Source organism: Varroa jacobsoni, unplaced genomic scaffold (genome assembly GCF_002532875.2).
Source record: "Varroa jacobsoni isolate VJ856 unplaced genomic scaffold, vjacob_1.0 scaffold_616, whole genome shotgun sequence".
Taxonomy (NCBI): domain Eukaryota; kingdom Metazoa; phylum Arthropoda; class Arachnida; order Mesostigmata; family Varroidae; genus Varroa; species Varroa jacobsoni.
In genome coordinates this window covers 14,067-35,912 of record NW_019213518.1, presented here as the reverse complement: position 1 = coordinate 35,912, position 21,846 = coordinate 14,067, and the positions used below count along the sequence as shown (strand labels likewise).

General features: G+C 43.9%; 1 protein-coding gene and 2 long non-coding RNA genes across 4 annotated transcripts; 2 read left to right on the top strand and 1 right to left on the bottom strand.

Annotated features, from left to right (window-relative positions):
• Positions 1–134: 134 nt before the first annotated feature.
• Positions 135–18,062, top strand: LOC111261928 (ecdysone receptor-like). The gene is made up of 6 exons (XM_022835817.2): positions 135–2,737; positions 12,744–13,053; positions 13,554–13,926; positions 14,343–14,600; positions 14,819–15,041; positions 15,416–18,062. Exons 1-6 carry the CDS (start codon positions 2,731–2,733, stop codon positions 15,655–15,657), a joined length of 1,413 nt encoding a protein of 470 aa, XP_022691552.1. The 5' UTR covers positions 135–2,730; the 3' UTR covers positions 15,658–18,062.
• Positions 4,554–9,675, top strand: LOC111261931 (uncharacterized). 2 transcript variants are annotated; one of them, XR_002681289.2, is made up of 2 exons: positions 4,554–4,731; positions 8,696–9,675. It is a non-coding gene; the product is annotated as an uncharacterized LOC111261931 (long non-coding RNA). The 2 variants fall into 2 exon arrangements; XR_002681290.2 differs by lacking the exon at positions 4,554–4,731 and adding an exon at positions 5,315–6,729.
• On the bottom strand, positions 16,182–21,840 carry LOC111261930 (uncharacterized). Its single transcript, XR_002681288.1, has 2 exons — positions 20,310–21,840; positions 16,182–17,087 (listed from the first exon to the last, which is right to left on the bottom strand). It is a non-coding gene; the product is annotated as an uncharacterized LOC111261930 (long non-coding RNA).
• Positions 21,841–21,846: the final 6 nt, after the last annotated feature.

Genomic DNA, 21,846 nt, shown 5'->3' with positions numbered 1-21,846 from the left:
ACGACGACTGAACCTTAGCAGAGACCTTAAGAGAAACATTAGCTACGGCAACCCAACACAGCAAAGTCTCTCTGTGTGTGTCCAACTGGCCGTGTGTCGCGGTGTGTTTGGCCTATTCGTGTGTGGCGCTTGCCTGGTTAGGTATCGAAGTGGAGTCGTCCTGCTGCTGCTGCTGCTCGCGGTTGTGCTCGTGGCAGTGCTGGCGGAGTGTGCAGTAGTAGTAGTAGTAGCGGCAGCAGCAGAAGTAGCAGTTGGCAGAAGCTGGCATCGCCGTTGTTTCGAGTTGGCAGGCTGAGCAAAGCAATGCTCTCAGCACCGAAGAAGAGACTGTCGGGCGGATTACATACGATGGTAGTGGTGGTGGCAAATGCAGCAGCAGCAGTAGCCCCACTTACACTGCCCAGCCCAGTCGCACGAGCAGCAGCTGAAGCTTCTTTGCGTAAGGACTGCTGCATCGTTATTTGAGCGGGTTTCGTAAGAGTTTGTAGTAGCTCAAGTACAGAAGGCAAAGAAGGAGACAAAAAGCATATAGGACCAGGTCATCTGAAAAGCACCAACCACTGCAGAAACCCAAATGGAGGGCAATTACACAGGCAGTAATGAAGAGAGACGGGGAGTGTAAAGGAGTGCAATACAGAGAGTCTTCGGCTTGTTTGCTAGGTCAAGTCCGCCGCACGACCCGTTTGTGCGCGTGTGTGTGTGTATGTGTGCGTGAGAGTGTTATCTTTTTTTGTACGTGTTCTCGTGTGCGGGCGGTTTACCGACTGACCGATTACTGCTAACGACGACGACGACGACGGCGGCGGCGGTGGCGGTGGCGGCGGCTGATCGCTTGGTCCGTCGCTTACTCGTCCCACTGGGCGGTTATTAGCTCTATTGATTATTTGAGTGTTGTCTGTGAGAGCGTTACAGAAGAACAGAAGGAAGAGTGTTATTTGGCGTCTAGTTGGGCCGCACTCTGAGAACTACAGGAGGAGCTGCATACATCCGGCGACGAGGATTCGGAACAGAGAGGACGAGGACAACGACGAGCACGATAACGTCCTTTTTCAGCAGTTTTTCCTAACTGCCTTTCGTCCTTCGAGTTCTACTCCACACACACATACACATGCCTACCGCCTATACAGTTTACTCGTAGGATTTTTGTGCAATCATATCTTAATGTTGTGCTTTTGGTTAGTTGATGCATTGGTGATTTGTTCGGCGTAACTGCTGATCGTTCTCGGATGCTGCTGCTGCCAATGCGTTGAAATGCTGTGATGCTATAACACTGCCCAGATGATAATCCCCTTCGCAATTCAATGACAACAATCTGTTGTCTGGCTTAAAGCAAAAATAAAGGAGAGTGCGGAATAAGCGTGTCTGTGTGTTTCTGGAGTTGGTAACGTGGTAGCACAATACAATACCACTAATAACTGCTGGAAACACTACCAGCTACTCAATGTTCGGGAAACAACAAGGAACCAAACACAGCAAAAAAACGCTATAGAGATACAGCTGGCTTCTAATCCAGAGAGAACAGTCGATTGGTCTGGAATTAGCTGCTGTACAAGAACAAGTAGCAGTAGCAGCAGCACGAGCGACGAACCCCCATTACTTGTTTCGCGTGTATGATTCGTCTCCGACTAGAAAAATTTCATCGGAGTTTGAATCGTTACCGCAGCATTAGCCTCAGCCGTGCTGTTAGCCTCAGCCTCGGTCGATTTGATGTGTCCTCTCAGCGCTCATTGTGGTGTGGTTTTACTCAAGTATTGGTTGACACAATTCCTCTGGATAGGTGTAAAGCGATAAGAGAAGTCGCTGACAACGACGATACAGCGGATTGTAAATACATGTGTAATGTGTTATGAGTACGAGTGTTATGCGCCTGCAAGAACAGAACGAAGACCTTGCCGAACGCTGAAGATCGAGGCTGTGCACCGATGCTGTTGTGAAAAGTACGAACGTGCACACTGTGACTGCAGGACAGGAAAAAATCAATGTAAAGAGATTACGGAAAAAGACCAAGCTACACAACAACGAGGAGCTTTTGAAATCAAAACGACCGCGACTCATCTGCATAACGACGTGGTCGTTAACGCCGGTAGAAAACAAACATCTATTGGCCTTAAGTGTTTCAGCTGATTCTCAGTCAGACGACTATAGCTTTGCCGTTAGGGGGCTAAGCAGGTTCTTGAGTTAACAAAAAAACAGAAGTCCAAAAGCAATTCTGAAAAGTTTCCAACCATCCAGTTTCGTTTCGGCGGGCGGCGGAACCTTGACAGCAAACCCATAAGAACGATAACAACGAGGACACGACCTGGAACATTAGTAAATTCAGAAAACTTGAACTGAAAAATTAGCAAAAGGTCGCAAACGCCGGCAAGCTAAAGACTATTGCTTGGAAAGTGCCGTTTCAGCATCCATCTATAAGCGTACACCTGCTAGCGCGCTGTTAATGTTGACTGCTACACAGCGACTTCTCCAACGATTACCACAGCACTCACGGCAAGCTGCCGACCCTTGTAGGGATTGTTTTTGTCGCTGAGACGCCGAATCGACGTCCCCAACCACGTCGGCTCTATCCTGGACCACCTGGTCGTTGTCGTCGCTATTGTCGATCGAGATTCGTCCACCGAAGCCTCGATCGGCCTCACCCGGGCTCGCCGGCACCTGCCCAGAACGAACGACCCTGGCCCCGAGAGTTGAGGGCCCGGCCTGTGGCCAGGGCCGGCACTTGCCTCTACTTCCATGGAGGGTGAGTACCGTGACAGTATAATAAACGTAGTATTTTTGTACCATTCTTCTAGTTAAAATGTTACAACAAGAAATGTTACGTCGGGTATGAGTGTCGCTACGTCGATGCAGGACAGAAAGTACAGATCGGCCGGTCAGGCGAAAGAGACCTGCAGTAGCAGCTAATCGGACACGATAGCTGGCTGGTACAGGTGTTGCATGTGTTCGTAGCTCTGCTGCTGGGAATAATTCTCGGATCTGTGTTGATGTTGGGGGGTTACAATGCAAATATATAGGGATTATTGGGTGGTTGATATTAATTTGGTGAACGTAGTATGACGATTCTGCAAATAAAAGCAGCGTCCTCGTGCCATAAAGTGTCAAACAGAGGACGGAAAAGAGATGGTGATTTAGAAGTGTGAAGCGTCTTCCTGAACTTTTTCTATTGAAGGGTGACGAAACCTAGGAGGTATCAGGGTCGGCTACCCCGTTGAAGCGCGGTGAGTCTGGCTGAAATTTGGCTGTGGGAAACCTAAACAAAACCTCTGATGAATCATGATGCCATGTGGCCTTAATTTGGTTTTTCACCTTAACAGCACGGCGACTCAATGGGTAATGTCCTTTCGACAGTGTCAGCTATAGTAGCAGTAACATTCACAGCGTAACAGCCGTGTAATGCGTTGGTCTGACAGAAAATGAAAATACGCGAGACTTCTATCATTTGCGCGAAATATTTAAACTGATGCCGCAACAGAATTGTAATTAGTACCGTTTCCTTGCCAGGTGTTTATTTCATTTCAATGGCAATTAGAGAAAAATTATACCGTGAGGATTCCGTTAACGCTGTTAAAACTGTGTGTTTCCAAAATTGAGTTATGTTCTTCTCAACCATTTTATCTTGCCTTAAAGGTTGACAAGTTTTTCCAATTTATCACTGTATGATTAGGGCATCACTTATATAACAGTCTGCGTATTTGCATAGAAACGTTCATGTGTGGCAATCTAATACTAACACGATATAGCAACCCTTCCCGTAATATTCTTAGCACGCAAGATTCTACAATGCCAGACCCCCCGTCTGTGTCAATGTGCACTCGCTATCAACACATAGAGACTAACACAGCAGCAGAAAGGCCGCCGTTGCTTGTTCCAGTTGCAGTGCGTTGGCATTTAAGGATGTGTTGTGCCCACTCCCTCACCGGTCTGCATTGACCTGCTGCGAGTAATGCTTGTCTATGAATACAGCCGGTTTTACCGTCTACTCGTCGTGCCCCCGACTCTTTTACGTCGGCTTCTGGCTTTCAGTTTCCTTTACTTTTTTGTTGTTGTGCCATACGGACGCGTTTTGCTAGCGACGTCTTTGCCTTCTAATTAGAACATGGCCACTCAGTGGCTGGTGACATCCACGAACACTCACACACACACACACACACGCGCAAACATACACGGACAAATGCGTCAAACAACAGTAGGAGTAGCTGCTACTGTTATTTAGTCCATACCTTCCGTGGACCTTCGTGTTAGTCAATGTGAATACCGTCATACAATGCAATTGTGTGTAATTGCTTAATAAAACCAGAAAATTGTCAGCCTATATTTGGGTGTGCGGCCTGTCACTGTTTTCTTGCTGTGGTTCGTATCATAGATATTTGAGATACTACAAAAATTCTTAGCTCGGGGGTATCGGCGTCATTTAATGCAGTAGAACAAAACCGGCTTGGGCCGACTCTATGGCAATTGGATGCAGTTTTTTCAGCTGTTGCGCGACTATCGCAGTCAGGAGACAGAAATGGCGGTTTGCTCAAAGCAGACAACGACACGATCTTGTAGTCGTCACTTGAGTGGCGGGATGACAAATTCATTTTTTAAGTTTGCGCCTACCTACCTACCTACCTACCTGCGTGCGTGCGTGCGTGCATGTGTCTGGCTTCCTGTTTGTGTTCACTCGCTTGTAGCGTCCATGTTCATAGCGTTTATCTGAAGTATAGCAGTAGCAAATCGTGTACATGATTCGAGGTATCGACAAAGTGTAGACAACTAACATTTCATGGCGTCCCATTTAAGTCTGCTAATGTAATATCAATTGAAATAGTAGTCATCGTTTGTTTTGTTACGATAGCTGCTTGGCTAAGTACCATTATGGAAACGATAGTAGCGGCAGAACGATCTCTGAGAATACGGAAATCCTGCAATCAGCGTCAACTTAAATAACAGTTGTAGTGCAGAATTCGAGATACTAGAGTCGGTATTCGATTCGTCTGTGCTGTTATTTGCTGCAATCCTTCTTTCTGCTATTTCCTTCTTCTGTATTCCTTCAGCGAATTGGTGTCATTGTTATTACTGCAGCGTTTGTTACTGGCTGGAGTGACAGCGCTTGTGTTGGCAATGCTGCTAGTGGTGCTCGGTGCGACATCATCTTCATAGTATAACGTGCTGTGTGGTGAGCTCTGTGCTGCTTCATCTGTCTCGATTCGTTATGTTATGTCGTGCTTATTTGCTATATGCTGCGGTATCGGTGTAAAGTCAGCAACAGCCGGAGGATTGGTCGGTGGCAGTTGTTGACGAGGTCACTTTTGGCGCTGTTGGCAGCAGCAGCAGCAGCTTGTGCTTTCCGTCCTGCTGCTGCCGTCGTCACCGCCACCACCGCCGCCGCCGCTGCTGCTACTACTGCTGACGATGGTAGTCGTAGTAATAATGCATGCGTGGTGAGCGGCGCCGTGCCGCGCCTTGCACTGGCGTGTGTGTTTGTTGTGGTCGAGTTCCTTGACCCGGAGAGAGAGAGAGAGAGAGAGAGAGAGAGAGAGAGAGAGAGAGATCGGCGAGCCCGCCAGAACACTCGCACGCTAGGAGACGACAACACCGTCGCCGCCGCCACTACCACGACCACCATCACCATCACTACCACCAGCACCACCACCACGACGACGGCGGCGACAACGTCCACTGCAACAACGGCGGCGGCGGCCGCCGCCGCTACCGCTGAACCCAGACATACGCATAGACACAACCAGTCACCATCAGTACGATTACTGCCGCGGTAAATACCTAACGGCTGCAGCGGTGATGTCAGTAAAGAAGGAGAAAAACAGCCAGAATAGCGAATTGCAGCGAACAGCGACGTGCCATCGAGCCAAACAGACAGACAGCGCAACGCCCCAAGTTGCCGCCGTCCACTGCTCTCGTCAGCTCTTGCGGGCGCTGCTGCGTTCACAGACAAGAGACAGACAGACAGACAGACAGACAGACGACATACACTCACCAACATGCGGAGCAATGGACCCACTTACGTCGATAGGCCGAAACAAAACGCGCTCGCACACATACACGCGAAGACACAGCCAGGCAGTTAGGCGGAACACCAAAACGACGAGCTTGTAAGAGTTAGTTGCGATGGCAGCGCAGCCGATTATGACGAACGACGGAAACAGCCACTGATCGATGCCAGCCATGCTTGCCGTCAGCCTGAAATCGATGGTGCTGCCACATACACAGTTAACAGCAACAGCAGCAGCAGTCGCCAGTGGTTCCCCTCACGCAGCTGCTCACACAGAAATACCGTATCAGCGATAATATAGCGATTCTCCGCGCTATTGTACGTGAACGAACGAGCGGGCAAGAAGGCGAGCCTTCCGTGGGAAATTTACATAGTAGTAGGCAGAGCGGTTATTCAGACGCCAATAAACCGACATTCAGACAGCTCAGCCACGCACGTTTATGCAGCGCTCATACAACGAGCGACAGTGCTGGCAGGTGCAGCGACGGCGGCAGGGACGACGAATGGACTGTCCTGTGCAGAGGTACACAGGAAGGTAGAGGCCATCCTAGGGACCTGCAACGGTCTCCTGCGCCCAGCGCACCGCATCGAGCAGTTGCACCACACAGTACAATGCAATAACAGTACTGCAAACGCGGCCTTCGATGGCAGACTTCTAACAGCAGTAACATTTGTATCTCAAAATAAGAGATTCATGTTTGTATCATATCCTTTCCATCCGTGTGTGGCAGCCTATGTAGGTTTGTGTTAAAGGTCTGAGGGAAGATGGCTCGCAAATATTGTAGTTAAACCTATTATGAAATTAATGGCGTTTGTATAAAATAGCTCTATACAAATTACGTGTTTACTCCGTACAAACGAACAAATAGTGATTTAGTATACATTTGCATAGGATCCGGTTCAAGTGCAAAACGCGCGAAAACACCTGTTTCCAACAAGAAAAACTTTACCCATGGATGACATACACCGGTGGTTCGTGGTCACACGTAATGGTTAACACTTACGTCATACCTTCATAGAAATTTAAAAGGATTCATAAAAGGATATGGCATATGCGTACCCATATCCTTTCATTACCCAAAATATTTCATCGGGTCTAATAGAGCTGAATGAAATAGCTCCAGCAAAAAAGGCTATTCTCTATTTCTATTTGCAGCAAATAAGCAGTGATGTTGTTCCTCACTAAGCCTTTTGTGCGCGTCCTTGTACTACGAGTGCATGTGCAGGTGACTTAGAGGTTATTGCGGGGAAGCAGTAGTAGTTGCAGGGGTCTGTAGTGTCGAGCTCGGAGCGAAGAAGTCTAGGGTAGCCTGATGGAGAAAAGTCAACGACATAACATAGCATAAAAAAAAACACCTTAATTTTATCCTTTTTGAACGATGTGAGCTTCAAAAAATGCCGTAGAACGTCAGACATAAATTTAAAGAGATGGTGAAAGGTTAAGATAGTACTTGATCGTCGTACATGTCGCCGCCCCCAAGAATTCTCTACGTCAATGGAAAAATGCCGCCTGGCGCGCGCGTTGCCAATATTGTAAAACTATAGTAATGACATTGTACAGCGCTACGCTCACACAATGCTTAAAACATGCCTCCCATATATACATAGTGTACTATAGATATGTAATGAGAATATTGATAAAGATGCGGGCGAGCCTGATTAAGCTCACGGGAAGGTATAAAGAGGCAAGAAAAGCCTGTTATATTATGAAGCTAAAACGGACTGCGGTATCTCAAGAGGAAAATGAAATGAGGAGAAATCTGTGTTTTTGTTGTTGTCTTTGGTTTCCTCTTTGTCAGCGAAAAGAAAGCATAAAGATAGTTAGTACGCGATTCTAAAATTTCGTGATTTTTCCGGGCAATGTAGGTCAGTTTTAGTGTAAGGAAACGTTTAAACCTATAGCTTTCTGACCACCTATATAGGCCGGCTATACAGAATTGCCGTTCTTACTCGTGATGCACTTGTTAGCCTGGCAGTCCTGTGTCGATGTTCCATAGGCTTTTTGCCAAGTGTTTGTACGTGCTATGACGCCTCTCGAGGTATGCAGAAAACAGGCAGCCTATTATAGGCTATGGTAGCCTATGGAGAACAGTCTGAGAGAATAGCATTCATGTAGATATTTCCAAAGCCATCGCTCGCAACAGAGATCCGTCCGGGGCTGCCGAGTCCCGGATGCCCTGACAACCGCTCAAAAGGGTGGAGCTGAATTACAACAGCACGAGTTGCTGCTTTGCTGGTTAGCGCTGGTCCACGCCAGTATTACGCGGAGGGTGTACAAGTATTGACTGAGGATGTGCACGATAATAGGCGTACAGACCGGCAAAAAAAAAAAGATCTATCTCATTAGAACCTTCTGCACTCCAATGATGTCCATATGTTGCCAGTGGTGGGGTTGCTAATAATGATTGTGTCAGTGATTATGATGGAAAGACGTTTAATTGAGTAGATAATCGTCGTGTATAGAGGTCAAAGGGCTTTTTTTAATATAGATGGGCAGGTAAATTCAGATTTATTGATATTGTGGGAACTGGCGTGTCGATACGCCTGGAAGGTGTATCGACAGCGTTTTAATTTGACGAAGTATGGCCTTTGCAAAATCTTCTTGTTCGATCATGATTTTAGTGACCTCTAGAGATTTCAAGTTCGATGCACACCTTCATTAGGCCAGCGTTCGGTCTCTTAGATTCCTAACGATTTTTTTTACAGGAGTGAAAATGGATCACCAAATTGAGCTTCACTTCGTTGATGTACAAGGAAATACTAGCAAAGTCACTTATAAAAATATGTGAGCTAATGGTAATAAAAAAAGGCGCGTTTTCTACGGAGTCCTAACGTCACTGCGCGAAAATCGTGATTAGGAACTTCAAAAGGCTGCCATTTTCAACAATGCCATATTGCCAGCGATTGGTGTGAACAAATCATCCATCAAACAGGGCAAACAGTTACTATCTATGCTAATTGCTTGAACAGCAAATTTGTGCCGTAACTATCGTTTCTCGAGTGTTTTCGTCATACTGATACCCTATACATATGCTAATTAAATATGTATATTTCTATATATCCATATTAGTATTCGATGTTTACGTAAACCTGTTTATTTAAGCTTGTATTGATGCCCCGAATGTCAACGAACAGTTCCGCCGACGTGTCAAAATGCCGCCGTTCAGTTAAAAAATTCTGACTAAAAAACGCCGACCCACGTTCGCTATTGGGCCATCATAAAGCATGCCATTCAATTGAGAATCAGCTTCTAGTCGCTTTTCTACCCCACGAGCGGTGCCAACAGAAACCGGGATCTAACCAGCGTCGAAAAGAAACTGCGCACTTGCTTCCGCAGTGAAGTCGCCCGCAATTTCTACAGGACAATGATGATGACGCCAGTCAATATGGTGACACTATCTACGTTATCACTTTGTTTACTTATGGTTGTTATATCGAATATTAACCCAAGACGATACAATGTGTTTAGTAATTGCGTGTTAACGATATCACGATGGCGTCAACGGGCCTCGATATTGTGTGGCCGTATTCAAACATCACTTAGAATAATGAATAACTCAACCGTTGTTACTGTATTTTATCCTACAAGCGCATGCTATAAGCGCGTAGATAAAAAGTATTGACAGTATATAGTAGCAATAAATTAAAGATATAAGGAATAAAGCATCTATTATTGGCCTTGATAACTGGCGAAATGTATTTGATCGTACCTCTATTCGAATAGAATAGTTTTATTATTTGCTTTGCCGTTTTACTCGTTTGTTCCTAACGAAACGTTCATATGTGTACCGAGGATTCTCCATAGATGTCAGCCGCCGTAGGAGCTAACTAAAGTCGGCTGAGTGCAATCTCTTCTAACGGCATTCATGTCATCGTGAGCCGTCTCGCAAACATACTACACGTATCCATGCATGACAAAGTTCTCCCACCAACAGGATGTCCATTTCGAGGTCGCTTGGGTTATCAGAATCGATAACTCGTCGACTCATAGTACGGAACTGAAAAATCCGTTTTTTTCTTTACAAAGTTCCCTTAATAAAGTTTCCTCGTCTTTCTCTAATATCGACCACTTTTTCAAAAAATTACCGTATAAGTGTTATTTACGAAAATCAGGCCTTATCAGTAGACGTTTGCCGCGGTGCTGTTGCGCAACATGTTTACAAGGAATTTTTACAAATCTAAATTGCATACCTTCTTCTTCGCTTTTAGGCCTGCTTCAGGACTGGTTTTAATACAAGTTCGACTCCCGAATAAGCCATTCCAAACCAGTAGAATGACGTCCAGCCTGTTCATTTGGTCCCATGACCCCGACCAAATGGAACGCGTAATCCAAAGGTGGAAACCACATATCGAGATATTCTATACGCGTCGTGGACCACTTGCGTTTTTTGCGGCAAGCAGCGTCTTTAAATAACCTCACAGTTCATGGGTATCATTGGTATAATCGAAAACACAAATATGGCTGTCGAATCGTTGTCGTGAGCATATGCATGAACAACTTTCATAAGAGCCTCTTTGTGGTGGTTGGCAGACAGCAGTTGTAATTCGTTCGCCATTCCAGAAAGGGGCCTGCAGGAGTTAGTCGTCGTTAGAAACTCTGTCGTTCATGCGGGTGGGAAGTAATCGGCCATAACAGGGTCTTGCGCATCTGCAATAGTTAGATCTTGTCAAGAAGTTATATCTTTTGAAATGTAGTTTGAGGCGAGATGAATGATCCCGTATCTTCTAAACTGCTTATACGAAACTCGTAGCCGTTCTATGATTGTTCAGATGCAGGACCTAAATGGTGATTATTATATAGGGTATGAGAGGGGCTGCCTATTGTGACTAAACTAAGAAACAGATCTATGCAGTAGTATAGCAGGAACTTGTGCTTTTTATTCGGAGCGCGCGAGTCGCATCATCTCGAACGCAAGTATCTTTTATAGTGCTTTTCTCATTCACAAAAAAAGGGTTGAAGCGGAGTTTGGTCGTCAAATATCTTCAATGTGTGACAGAGTACACGGAAGCTGCAGATTTAATCTATCATCTGCAATTCAGATGCTGAGTAGATTAACAAATTTAGAGTGTGAACTTCGTGTTGAAATAGCTGCATGTCGAGTGATTCTAAATGGAATCGAGAGCATTTAGTGCTCGATTTTTGGACTACAACACCCTACAAAAGCAATGTAAGATAGCTCAAACAATTCGCTTTCTCCAACGATAGTGACAATCACTGTTTAGCAGCAACAGTTACATTTACAATGACTACGCGCATTTTTATTTATTAGAGCCCTCTTTACGGATTAGCTCTAAAGAAGTGTTTCATTAGATCATATTAAAAAAGGTCATCAGCTATTTTGAACCTGTAGGCTTAACCCGCTATCGTTTACCTTAGAATGTGTATAAGCTAAATTAACGGGCATTGCGTAAACAGCGTTGTGAGTTACTTGTTGAATACGTTTTTGTGAATTTGGCTTTTGTGCAAAACCGATAATCAACGTTGATGCATAGCCGAGCGTGGTCCATCTTCGTCAACGCAGGCATCCGTCCTTGCCAGGGTCATCATGTACAAAACCTATAGAGGTAGACTCACTGAGTATCATATTAAACACAACGCGAGTTAATATGGGTAAAAATGGTGTATTTTAATGAAAAAAGATCCTTTGTGTGTTCAAAGATCCTGTTCGCGTATTCAAATAGTTTTAGTCGAAAGACGTCTTCAACTAGTGCGTAATGACACAGAGGGTACCAACCAACTTCTTCGAACTACATGTGAGGAATGAACATCAATCAATCATGTGATGGCTTAAGTAAATAAAGAGATAACCTGTATATGAAGGGTCTGCTTAAAAGTATTTTGTTTATTTTGGACTTTTGATTTTCTAAGAAGTACTTGAATAGCTTAGAAAACTCGAAGTACAGTTACCCCAGACAAATTAAGACTAAAACGAAAACGCAAGACATTAATAAGGATAGGCCTTTCCCAGGAACGTAAACCCATGTAAGTTTATGGTGACATTTGCCAAACGTATGTCTGCTAACGATTCTAGCACAAAAAAATCCGTTCAGTGTAGCCTAAGAGGATTTGTTTCTTTGCACCAAATTATTTCATAACGTATAACTCTCCGGAGCGCAGTATGCATTCCTACTAGTATTATTCAACGAAGTTTTCATCATCACCACAGAAAAGTTTGGAACGAAACTATTCTCACGTGGAAATTTGCGCATGTCCGCCACATCGTGTGGTAGAATATACGTATCCGTTACTATCTCAAAATTGTGCAATTTTCGACCTCGTTTTGGTAATAGAGAAAAATGATCGTTTCTGCGAGCGAAGTCGGGCAGTTCGTAACTCTTCGTACACGGCAATCGACAATCATCACGTTTCCTAAACAAGTTGATCGAACTGAAAAAGTTGAACGATCATTATGCAATGGGAATTCGTATTCAGCGACCTAAGGGGATGTTGTGTGTCATAAATGCTATCTGATGATCGGCTGACGTGCGCAGACCGTGTAACACTGTAAAGCTTTGCGTAGTAACTTCAGTGAAGGTTCAGACAGCATCAACACTACTATTGTCAGTAGTAGTGGTGGTAGTAATCGTCTATACCGAAGAAGATCATTCACATTTTGGGGAAGCAAACATCAAAATATACAATTTCTGTATATAACCACAGAATGGCAAAAAAATTAGATTTGTTTTTAACAAATTTTTCTCACTACTGTAATTGTTGTTCTGTTCTCTTTTTACTGTTGTTGCCCCTTTACAGTGAGTGCAGAGTTGAGCGTTAGCCAAGGCGGAGACGTTAGTAGCGGGGGCTTTTTCGGGCTTTCGGCGGGCGAATTCGGCGATGACTCGTTGGAACAACAGGCAGCATCAACGGTGGCCGGTAACCACCGAAAGTCACCGATCGATGCTGATGGCACGTCGTCGGCGACACCTCCTCCTGGCGGCGGGGGTGGAGGGACCCCCGTTCAGCCAAGCTCAAATACGATCAACCCGCGGCAGCAGCAGGAGCTGTGTCTCGTCTGCGGGGATCGTGCATCTGGTTATCATTACAACGCTTTGACCTGCGAAGGGTTAGTATTTTGTTATTCGCTCTTTGTCCGCCTGTTGTCATCGATTTGGTTGTTTTTTTTTCGCTTTCAAATGCCGATTAATATTTCTGTGCCAATCAACATCGTATTCACGACCCCATTTCGAATGTTTCGATGATATAAGGATGTCAAGAAAAGAAATGACGCTAGAATATAAATGCATGAAATATTTAGTATGTGTTTAGGATTGTTCCATGTAGTAATGAAAGTGCTAAGTATACAGTGGATACAGTATGTGTAGCTAACACTTACCTCATAATTGCCATAGACTGGATTTTTTTTAGGAACATTTACTTAACATTTTGCTCTGTTTAGAAGTGCTTGCATAGGTTTTCAATTTGATAGGGTTAAAGGCTGTATTTGATGATTGCTATCCCAATTAAGCAAACTCTACGTTTTTCTTCCAATTCCTGCTGTAATTTCAGTTTGATGTAACCTAGAATTGATATCCGTGTGATTGCTTTGGTTCTTGGTTGTTGCAGGTGCAAAGGGTTTTTCCGGAGATCAATTACGAAGAACGCCGTTTACCAGTGCAAATATGGCAATCGCTGCGATATCGACATGTACATGAGGAGGAAGTGCCAGGAATGTCGACTCAAGAAGTGCTTGGTCGTCGGCATGCGACCCGAGTGCGTCGTGCCCGAATACCAGTGCGCGATGAAACGAGAAAGCAAAAAGCAAGTACCCCAACAGCCGACGGCGCAAGTGTCCTCACCTGCCATCATTAATCAGCCTCAACGCAACGGGGATGGCAGCAATGGGTCGAATGGTGCCTCTAGTCAGCCACAGGCAATTATCGATGAAGTGGCTGACGAAAAGCCCAATATAATGGCGCTTAATATGGCCGTAAGACAGGTACGTAAGCTGGTAGAATAAAACTAACTATCGCCTACATTTGTTGTAAATAGTAGTTAGGTCCTGTAGCCGTAGCTGTTAGCGTAACCTTCGGCCTGATGATGCGTGAAGTGATCGCGTCTGATATGTGCCGAATCCATATCGAATACAGTATCATAACATACTGTCAATCCTAAGCAACTGACCAAAAAATAGATATACTTCTCTGTGAAATATGAGTCTTATAGAGAACGAGGACAACCGCAGGTACGCTTATTCGTTCCTTCAAGTGGCCTGATATAGAAGCGGAATTCGTTCGCCTAAACAATAAGTCTCTTATATGTGCCGTTGAACACTGTGCAAAGAAAATGGCCTAATTGGATAAATAGGCTGCCAATTATACTGAACAAAGTTTTGATATTCTCTTTTTTGTACAGGTGAAACCTTTAACACAAGACCAAGAGCAGTTGATCAACAAATTGGTATATTATCAACAGGAGTTCGAATCACCTTCAGAAGAGGACATTAAAAAGATTACCCCATTTCCCTTGGGCGATTCCGAAGAAGATAATGAGAGACGGTTTCAGCATATTACTGAGATCACCATTCTGACGGTGCAGCTTATTGTCGAGTTTAGTAAAAGGGTGCCAGGCTTTGATACGTTACTCCGAGAGGACCAAATCACGCTTCTCAAGGTAAGGAGCTTCCGATCCCAGCATTCAAGTAAACAGAATCGCAGCATTGGCTTGCTGTACAAAAACAAATAGACACAATATGAATAAGTATTACATTATCGTACGCAGTAGCTTTTAGCGAGTAGTGATTGTGAGATAGTGGTGATCTCCTGCTGAAAGAGGAAACAACGAGTTAACTGTCTAACCTATTTTCATGACCCCTTCTTACTGTGTCATAGGCATGCTCTAGCGAGATCATGATGTTACGCAGTGCACGAAAATACGACGTTCGAACGGACTCAATTGTGTTCGCCAATAACCAGCCGTACACAAGAGAGAATTACAAGAGTGCGTCGGTAGGTGACTCTGCCGATGCCCAATTTCACTTCTGTCGGAGTATGTGCAACCTTCGCGTGGACAATGCTGAATACGCTCTGCTAACGGCTATTGTGATTTTCTCAGGTTGGTACCTGCCATACACCTATTAGGCTACTCGGTAGGCTCAGGCTGGTCCTAAAAAAGAAGTACATACACAATGTGTGGTGTGATCAATAGATAATACTACAGTTTGGAAATAAGAATCACTGGTAAACGTCTCACTGTGCTATAGACTTCTTCGTAATTGTAGTTATGTCAACGAACGTAAGCCATCATTTAAAACTCCAACCTCATCAACTCGAAAAACTTAAGTAGTCGTCATTTGGTATCGTGATCATGGTCGTCTAACAGAAACGTATGGAATAAGATATTATAGACGTTAATTACTGTTACGCGTGTTTTCCTTGTGTATCTGTCTGCATTATATAATTTATCACCATTGAATTTGAACATTTCAGAGCGGCCTTCGCTACTCGAGCCCGAAAAAGTGGAAAGAATCCAAGAGTTCTACATTGATACATTACGTACCTATTCAGAGAATCATCGACCGCCTGGCCGAACGTACTTCGCATGTTTGCTGTCGATTTTAACAGAGCTGCGTACACTGGGTAACATGAACGCGGAGATGTGCTTCCAGCTCAAAGTGCAAAATAAGAAGCTGCCGCCTTTCCTTGCAGAGATCTGGGATATTCAAGGGTAGGATGGTTGTATGACGCTATATGGGTACATGGATAACTGAAGCTGAGATGGATATCATGTTATGATTGCAATACACAAAAGTCATTTGATAAAAGAAAGATGAAGATGACGTCAACGAGCAATTTTTCCGTCAAGCTGGAAAGCGAAGTGAAGCAGGAACGGGTAAAGAAGAAAACAAGGTTAAAACACTCGACCATTGCCGGCGTGAGCTGCCGAATTCTAGGATAGGAAGTTGATGTGAGAAGAAAGTAGTGAACGCTGAAGGCGGACAGCATGTAAGAAGATATCATAGACAGATAGAGATAAGCACATAGAATACAATAACAAATGGTCAACAAAAAAACGACGTTCGTCTCAGCCCTTTCGCACTGTATTGTACTGTATAAACAAGCGCCCGTCCAAACCTGTGGCAAACGTTCTTTACTTTAAAGTGATGGTGTGCCCATGTCCAGCCAACAGGGAGCCGACCAACGGGTCCGCGTAGATATTTAGAGTCGGAAGAACGAAAGAAAAACACCGATGGAATGAAAACGTAGAAGTGAAATGTACGGAATGTTTTTATTTAGTAATGCTATTAAAATGATCGTAATAAACATCAAATATGTAGATATACAACAGCAAACAGTGCAGAGTATGTAACCCCGATACTAATCATAAGATGCTACGACGACGACGATGATGGCGAACAGATTTAGCCGGAGACAATTTAGAATGAGCTGGAACGACACGCAACTCCAACGGGCAGTAGATCACAATGCAGTCCCATACACTGCGGCGTGTGTTTGCTAACCAATCGATCCGTATTAACGATAACGACAATAAATATACTTTTGTGTCATTCTATGAACCGCAAAAACATAAATCAGGTGCAGCGATTTGCCAATAGCCTTGGACGATCAGCACTCAGCCGCAATCGGTGAAAATGGTAAATTCTCATTCTGGTTTGTGGCCTTACGTTTAGGCTCAGGATGGAGTAGGTGCCGAGTGCGATTAAAAAATAGGAAATAAAGCAACGGATTTAACTCAGTTAGCTATCTGACGACAGTGAACCTGAGAAGATTTGGGTGACCGATTGATTCAAAGCTAGGTCATACCAGAAAAACAGACGCTATATGTATATATACATCGAGAAGCCGCTCAGCATGCCCAGCCCTTGATTCCGTGCTTAATGTGCTTGCCATCGGTCATTTACGCGTCGCAGTTGAAGCAGATCAATAATAGAGACGATTTCCAGCTCGTGGTTATTGCCGGATCCGGTAGGTTTTTTAGTTGACGGAAATCGACTGTGCTTTGAACGTGCGAACCGGCTTCTGATTGTTGTGCATATCGACGTATTTCATGAGGTTTTAGAACGGTTGTGTTGTTATCACAAGTGCGGAATCTCTGGCTGGGTAACACACTCCGAGATCAGTGGAACGCGCGCCCTGGTGTCTAACGTATAAAAGAACATGTAAAAATCTGTGGTTAGTTAAATACTGTGACAAAATGATATTAGTTTTCCTCCCGAGATCGAGGGCGGTCTCTGACCATCGGTTGACTCTCGGGCTTCGAAATCGTACGTTAATCGATACTTCAGCAATATTTGTGGAACCAATAGGCCCGTGTCCGGTATATTCACATGGTTTTGGGATCAGAGTTAACACATCAATTTCAAGCTTCGACATCCGAGGTTCAGTAGGCGCTGTAGGGTCAGCCGGCCATCGGCTGGTATCTATCGTACGGAACTACGCGGATGATATTGGCCTCTAGCCGATGTCAACACGACGAACATGCATCAAAAACAGATCTTATTGCTGGACAGTTAAGCACTGTCGGCCGTAACACACACACACACACACATTAAAATATGAAAAAACAAAGGTCACTTCATAGATTTGCGCGTGAACTAGGACATGCGCAGTTGGTTCGATTACGCTGAAGACGCAATGAAAGCTTTTAATGAAAACTGGAATCATTGCATAATACGTGAGATGCTTAAGAATATAGCCGTTGCGAAGGACTAAAATGTATGTACATATAAGATAATATATTAGACCTAGTGGAACAACAACAACATTTATTGTAAAGCGCTTCTGTCACGATAGAAAGGAGCCCACTTAATAATCCCACAAAAAGCATAAATTATATAAGCGTGACATTCTGCCCCAATCTCGACATCATTTTTTAAAGCGCTGAAAATGCCAGGTGCCTACCGATTTGAATGCCACTAATTGTACTGTCCGTACTAGTGAGAGTAGTGGCAATAAAGGTGGTAAAAGGGGAATACGTACTGGAATATGTATGCCCACTGGATAACAGCATACGCACTAAGCAAAACTTAGACCGAAGCTTGACCCTGACAGCTGCCAGGAGATCCGTGAACGCTAATAAAAATACCACAGCGGAATTTGCTTGTACACAAACTGATTATTAAGCATATTATATTTCTGGAAATCTGCGTTCAAGATTTTCTTCAGAAGGCCGGTCGGGCTTTTATTACAAACTATAAAAGCCGGTGACGGACGCTGATCAGGACTTGAAGTCAGATTCCGTGATGATAATGACAAGGATGACAAACTTGACAGTATCGGTGCCTGTTTATTATAACCAATTGCGATGAACTAGCGATTAGCCACCGGGGCAAGCTTTCCTAAACAGTTACATGCGTATAATGCTTACACGCCTACGTAATACGCAACATAAAGCGAGAAGTGTCTATTAGACAAACAAACGTAGAAAAACTTGACAGAAGGATAGAGATCTTCATTAAGCATGTCATCAAGGATGCCTGCAAAATATATAGAACTAAAACTTAATATAGCCTACCCAATGCCACCACCCGCTGCTGCTAACTATTCTAGAACACTGGCACAGGAACAATAAATGGAAAGGGCTCGATGTACATATATACATATACAGCACAGATGCCCATTCAAAGAATTGTGTGAGACATATAACGGGAAGACGAAAAACTGATCGAATAATGATCAGGTAGACAGAGCGAAAAACAAAGTTATTCTGAACGCGATTTGCAAAGCAAGGAAATCGGACAGAAAAAAAAGTGCGTGTGTAAGCGAAGGCGGCAAGCAAATGGACCACAGGCACACCTTAATACTGAATATAGCGAATGCTGTATAATTCATATAAGACAGGAACAACTGTCTACATTACAGCCAGTAAGAGAACACGGTCAAGATATAGAACGTAAGAAAGACAGAGTGCAGTGATGGTTCTGCGTATTATACGAAATGGGTTTTGAGCGTTGTCTGGGGGGGGGGGGGGGGTAGTTTTGGGTCTATTCTCCGAGAATCTTATGCAAGTTGGTTAGTGTGGTGTAAAAGCTAAGAATGCGCAGAAGGACAAAATAATACTGGAAAGGGTTGAAGCATGACAAACTTCGCGTGTCAATAACCACACACACACAATATATAGCAGAAGTAGTCTTCTATATAGATAGACTGCAATATGATAGAGGAAGCAGGCTGAACTGATAGCAGAAAAGGGATATAAACGAACAGAACATATAAAGGGGAGCCGAAACAAAGATAAAACAACGATTAGAAAAATTACTATTTATAGTTGCTCTGAAAGCCCATCACCATACGGTAATGTCACCAGTACCTTGATGTAAAACAGTGAACAAACGTACGAAAGAAGGGCCTTTCTCCTTCCTTATATATATATATATAAAAAGGGGAGAGGGAGGGAGCGAGGGAGAGTTGCCTGCCTGTTAAACTGTTAATAAATGTTTAAGAATCGATTTAGATTGAAGGGGTGAAATAGATCTGGGGAAATGCGTGCACTTAACGAATGTGTCGATAATAGCGTAGAGAAAAAAAGAAAACAGAATCCATGTCATAGCGAAAGCACAAAGCAAAAGGACAGGAAGGACTGTATGAAAGCACCTTACGTCCCTAAGAAGGGCCTTGCCCAAGTTCCGATGCTAGATCCTGCACTGCCAGCGAACTGCTGATACTTAAAAACTTCATGTCAGTTAAGTTCGGCTAAACGATGTTACTGCACCTTTTTGACAACAACTCTGAGGATTAAAAAAATTACTTCTAGAAGGATTGTATTTAGAAGTGTACGTTGCGATATGTCGCAGGTGACCGTACACGAAATGTAACTTGTATTACAATATACGATGGTGATTATGATGATGAAGAGAATGATGACCATAATGAGTGAAGATTTTGAGATAAAAGGATGGCTTAAATTGCTTTTCTGAGTGACATTAAACGGTCAGTGGCTGTCCGATATGATGTAAAGATAGCCAGCGCATTGCAAAATTTTTCCCGAAAAGTAAACTGAAACAATGACGATTCTGTCAGCTGCATCCACCTGCATCAGCACTAATACAGAAATTTTCTAAGGCTATAGTCGACTGATAACGCACAGGGGAGTGGGCCCTTTCACACAGGCGACGATGGGTGCCAATGGCTTAGAAGACGGCGATTATTACTATAGTGAATGACTTTACTACGATTATTACTAATTGTTGTTGTATCATTATGAATTTGCTGCTGTTGCTACAACCAGCGCCGCCTGGTGGTTCTTCCCATTCTGGCTGCGGACTATTTGGGACTTGTTCACCTGCCTAGTTCGAGTTGTTGAACATCTCGTTGGTGACTTGCTTTCATGGCATGTCGAGCGATTCACGTAGAGACTACATACCTAGATACACAGAATAGGAAAGCGTGGCTGGAATTTGCTTGGCTAATTCTGTTTAGAGGAGAATTAGTGCTGGCTCTGCGTCGTTTCAGTGACCAAATAACAATGATTATTGAAATGAGGCTGACGACGACATGATAATGGCACCATGACTTAGAATTCTGCTACAGTTCTCCATCTACGAGTACCACTTTTGCTAATACAGTCCGACGTAGATGGCTGGATAACCGTCGCAAAAAAACAAATACATAACACCGGCAATAGTTGCAACAACAACAACAACAACGATAATAACAGCAACAGGACCAAACCAAACATAACTGCACGTTGCACGTTGAACAAGCGCACATCGAGGGCTATTTGTTTTGGCAATACAACCGTCGTGAGTCTCTACCAGTCACCAGGTGAACCTCCGAGGCTGTACTGCTTTTTGGACACGATAAGAACAAAAGGGGATGTAACAGCGAGCGTTTTCCATTGTACGGACACTGCGGCATAAACCTTTCATCACAGAAAATGTATAGAATTGACGGGCAAAAAACACTTACGGGAGATGGAAAGGTAACGAGAGAAACCGGGCATATAGCGGTCAATTGGACACAGAAGTAAAATCCTACTGGTGGCCAAGGTTAGTGGATCTAGTTGTAAGGTTGCCGGACTGTGTGATACTATCGTTTTCCTTTTTCTGTTCTTTCGTTCTCACGGTCTGCGAACTGTATATCGTGGTTGTTAGGCTTTAGAATAGCGTGCAAGTTGCGAGATGTAAATCTGCATTGGAGATGTAAAGCTGCAAGAAAAGGTCATGTATCGTGAGCGTTTCTCAGGGTCTGGGCACCTAATAAGTATGCGGCTTCCGAGCAAACCTAGCCTATAGAAGAGAGGAGATACACAAAGGACGAGGTGTCGACCTGTTCATTTGCCTACTCGGTGTTACATTTTGTAATAGATTATGCCACATTAGATGTTGACTACGTAGATTGCGCGGCTAGTGTGAAGGTACCGGGCGGCTAAATACCGAGAGACAAAATGCACGATAGATCATACTACGCTTCGCGCCGTATGGGATGCCAGACTTAGATCGGGAGAAGACAAAAAGGTAAAAACCAGATCTAGCTAACATAAACAAAATAGGAATTGAAAGTGCGATATAAATTGCAATGTTTACTTTGAATTAGGACGTAAAAACAGTGGCTTAGCATACCGGTATAGGTACTGTGAAGAAACTGTGAAAGCTGTGCAAACAAGAAGATACTTGTAAACAAACCATTTCTCAGCAGAGGAATTTCGCAATGGGACTGTTAGTTGACTGTATATTCAGTTGGTAGTTTTTTTTTCTCATAAAAGTGATGATGACTTGTTCATATTTTTTTGCGTCTATGAAAACCGCAAGTTTTTCGCAGACGCCAACTTATATCCCAGAAGACCTTGCCCTTGTGGAAATCGCCGAAAGGCGATTTCATATTGATGGCTGTTAGTTCAATTGTAATAACTGTTTGAAAGCAAAGTAGGAATGATTCCCTTAGGTGATTGAAGTAGTATA